The sequence below is a fragment of the Lipotes vexillifer genome, unplaced genomic scaffold, assembly GCF_000442215.2.
Source record: "Lipotes vexillifer unplaced genomic scaffold, Lipotes_vexillifer_v1.1 scaffold394, whole genome shotgun sequence".
Taxonomy (NCBI): Eukaryota; Metazoa; Chordata; class Mammalia; order Artiodactyla; family Lipotidae; genus Lipotes; species Lipotes vexillifer.
Genome location: NW_006791731.1, coordinates 1,473,793 through 1,477,472, shown reverse-complemented (window position 1 = coordinate 1,477,472; position 3,680 = coordinate 1,473,793). Strand labels below are relative to the sequence as shown.

General features: G+C 59.5%; 1 protein-coding gene across 1 annotated transcript; it reads right to left on the bottom strand.

The window, feature by feature from the left end:
- Positions 1 to 860: 860 nt before the first annotated feature.
- Positions 861 to 3,457, bottom strand: LY6K (lymphocyte antigen 6 family member K). The gene is made up of 3 exons (XM_007464580.1): positions 3,379 to 3,457; positions 2,361 to 2,462; positions 861 to 1,150 (listed from the first exon to the last, which is right to left on the bottom strand). The coding sequence occupies exons 1-3, from the start codon at positions 3,455 to 3,457 to the stop codon at positions 861 to 863; spliced, it is 471 nt and encodes a 156-aa protein (XP_007464642.1).
- Positions 3,458 to 3,680: the final 223 nt, after the last annotated feature.

Genomic DNA, 3,680 nt, shown 5'->3' with positions numbered 1-3,680 from the left:
CTGGACGCGCAGGCCCAGCGGCCGTGGCTCACGGGCCTAACCGCCCCGCGGCATGTGGGATCTTCCCGGACCGGGGCACGAACCCGCGTCCCCTGCATCGGCAGGCGGACTCTCAACCCCTGCGCCACCAGGGAAGCCCTGTGACTCTGACTTTTCAGCTGTCTTTGGACAGCTGCATCTCAACTGAAAACTGAAAAAAGGCTGACCCTGCTGCTGTCTACCTGCTCAAGTTTCAGATGCTGGACAAATGCATGTGAAAGAATTTGTGAGTCCACCCACCTGTGCCAGTTGGTGGGTGAAGTCCATGCTTATTCAGCAGAATTCCTTGTTTTCTGTCTCCTGGAAGCTGGTAGCAAGAGCTGAAGGAGGGCAGCCATGGGACCTCCCCCGTCAGAAGAGGGCTGTTCCCAGGACCATGTCCCACTCCCCACGCTGAGCAGTATTTCTTTCGCTTCAGGGATGTCTTACGCCCAAATCATTGTGTCTCCCCCACTGATCCTGGGCCCCCCCAAAGGTCAGAAGCATCTGAGCACTACTCTTCGTGGGTGGGCCTCAGGCCCTCACTTCCAACAATACTGAGGCCCTCCAAGGTGAAGGGGAGTCAAGAGTGGTTGTCAGCAATAAACAGAGTTACAAGTCTTGATTTCAGAGAGAAACAACTTGTAGACAAAATCGCTATGGGGAAGGTTTGGCCTTGCTCTAATTTGACCTGCTGACCTGCCGGCTAGAGCCAAATAGATTCGATCTCCCCACTCCTTCCCCATTTCGAGGTCCCTGGAAAGTCAGACCACCAGTGAGCTAATCAATGGAAAACAAGTTTAATGCAACAGGTTCCAACCGTGTGCAGCCAGCCGGCTTCATCACGGCAGCCTGAGGCCCAGGAGCCCAGAGGCCAGTGTCAGGAAAGTCACCAGCCCCGCACTGCTGCCTCTGCTGATGTCCTCCCCGCCCCCCTCTTTGTATCTATCTTCTATGTTTTCTTTGATGATTGGTTTCTGGTTGTTGCACAGGTCCTGCTTACAGCACGCCATGAACAGGAAGGGCGTGGGCTTTATGAGCACGAACGACTTGGCCATCTGTGGAGGTGGACTGATTGTCCCACAGTACTTTACGCACTGCTTGGAAACATAGAAGAACCGTGGAAATATTCCTAATGGGAAATAAGGACAGAGACAGAAAGGAGTCACGTGAGTTGAAAACGACACCAACACCATTTCTGTCTGAAATCTGCCCAACCCTGACCCTTCCGGTGCCGCCTCTTGGAAGCCCCGCTCAGAGGGCACCTGGTGGGGGGTCAGGAGCCATCGGCACAGGGGAAGACGATCAGGCCTTTGTGCTCAGATTTGCTCCTGGGAGGGGGCGTGGCATCGGATGCCCCAGCCTTGGCCTGGCCGCGCGCACCGGGAACCTGGGCCTGGCAGTCTCCGTCTGCGAACGTACAGGCTCCTTAGGCCTCAACTTCTCAAACGCAGGGGCGCTCAGGTCTTTGTGACCGCGGACAGACACAGGAGCGCAAGGGGCTCCCGGCCATTCCAGCCACTGCCCGGAGCTTGGGGCTGGCCTCCTGAGGAGCCGCTGCCCAGGGCCTGGGTGCGAGTGCTGTGACAGTGAGCCTGCTGCGAGGGCACAGCTCAGCACGGGGTGGCAGGGCCAGTCTTCCGACTTCACCTCATCTCATATTTCTCCGTGCAGTCATCTTTCCACACTAAGTTATCAGGTCCACGTGGGGCTGCAGCGGGGCTTACACCTCGACCCACTCAGCACCCCGCACACCTCCTGGAACATGGAAGCCTCCAGAAGCGGCTGACGAACGGAAAGTGAATTCTCCAGCCCTGAGGAAGCCACTGCTGGGTCATGCTGGGGCCTTCAGACTCGCCCTCGGGAGAGAGCTCTTCGCGCAGCCAGGAGTCCTCAGGCGAATTACAGATGACCCGGCAGTGGTGTCCAGACGTTTTAAGGCATGCACACTCCTTTCAGAACATATTTTAAGCCCACGCCCCTAATTATGTACATCTCTTGTAACAGCTACCCTCGGTGGGACACCTGAGGTCCTTAACGCTTAAGTTTTCACTTCGAAGTGAATGAGAAGAGTCTCCGTTGCTTTCTCCCTCTGCGCTCCTTGCTTCACCCGGCCGGCGGCGACGCGCGGCGCCCTGCATCGGCCCTGCTGTGACTTCCAGGAGCTGGTTCTCCGTGGCCCACCTGCCCTCCTGGCTTCACAGGACTTCGCTCTTCAAATGTAAAAAAAGCGTCCCTTTCAGATTAGTTATCCTCTGTCGAGGAAAACGAGACAGGCCCTAAATCCTGAAAGGATCCTGCTGACCCGCCTGTGGAAGCCCAGTGCTGACTGAGAGACTTACTCACGGCGACAGCGGTACAGTACGGCTCGCCGGCTGTACAGTCTGTCGGTCTTTCACAATCGAAACTGTTCTCCTTCTCGCAAACGTGACACCGCAGTGCGTCTGAAACGAGGAGTGAAAAGAAAACGGATGTGGCAGCTCTCAGCTCCTGCCAGACCAACACGCCCCACACTCTCCTTCCTCCAAATGGGAACAGCCTGGGCTCCCGCTGCCTTCCCAGCTCCCCACAGCCCGCCCCATGCCCGGAGCTCCTTCTCTGCTCTCCAGGCTTCCCTCGTCCACGCACAGGGTGTGTCTGTCTCACACCTCCACACCAAGACCCACCGCACGAACCCGACACGCACAGACACTCGCCCCAGACACACGCAAGCTCCCACCTTCATATGGCAACACCCAAGGCTCACCTCCCCCCACCCCGCCCAGCCCCAGGGACGTGCCCCATCCACGCACAGCACTGGCGTCTCAACTCTGACTTCTCTGGAAAAAGAAACGCCACAGCTTTGGAGTCTGCGCCCACACACCCTTTCCACCCCGCTTCCTGGCCCGCCCCACCTCCTTCAGCACCCGGCTCCCCCTTCCCCTCCCGAGACCCCGGAGCGGCGGCCCACTGTCAGCTCTGCGTCACGGCGGGACTTGCTGCTGGGGGAGAAGCTGGTCACACTCCTGCAGCACTCTGTTCTCAAAGGCAGCCCCAGAAGGCCCAGTGACGGCTGCGCCAGGCTTGGCCTCCAGCCTGACCTCCCCCAGGAAGGCAGGGCCATGGCAGGGAGAGCTGGGCGCTGGGGAATAAAACCAGCCTTCCAGACCTGCTCTCGGCGGGCTCCACATCAAGAGGCTCCCCCACTAGGCGACCACCCTCTTCACGCTCTTTTGCCCACTGAGTCCTCTGTGCTGCAACTGTCCAAACCCACCTGGGGCCAGGGCGCCGTCCAAACGGGGATGGCCTCCCCCGAGTCCACACAGGCGTTCCAGCCCACCGCCTCCTCCCAGCCCAGGAGGCCGAGGGCCTGGAACTTACTTTGCCTTCCAGACACGGTGATGTTGGTCTCCACCCGTGGCAGGCTCATGACCAGCAGCCAGACAAGGAGGACGGTCATCTCCGAGGACGTCCGGCCCTGAACGTGAGAAGCGAGCAGGCCACGTGCTCAGCCCTGTGGCTCCGCGCTTAGATCTGGCCCCTGTGTGTCCACCATCATTCGGAGCCCTTCCCCGCTGGACACCGGGGCAGACCCTCTCCTCCTCGTCCATGGGCCTGGGGCCAGGTGTGGCCTCTCGGTGCTGGGTGGCCTGTCACCGCCACTAAGTCCCCTCTATCCCCAG

Bases quoted from the DNA above. Each gene is read 5' to 3' on its own strand.
- LY6K (XM_007464580.1), bottom strand. From the start codon at position 3,457: ATGACCGTCCTCCTTGTCTGGCTGCTGGTCATGAGCCTGCCACGGGTG. The intron at 2,463-3,378 runs GTAAGTTCCAGG...TCCTCGTTTCAG, and splicing joins CACCGTGTCTGGAAGGCAAA to ACGCACTGCGGTGTCACGTT. The intron at 1,151-2,360 runs GTAAGTCTCTCA...ATTTCCCATTAG, and splicing joins CTGTACCGCTGTCGCCGTGA to GAATATTTCCACGGTTCTTC.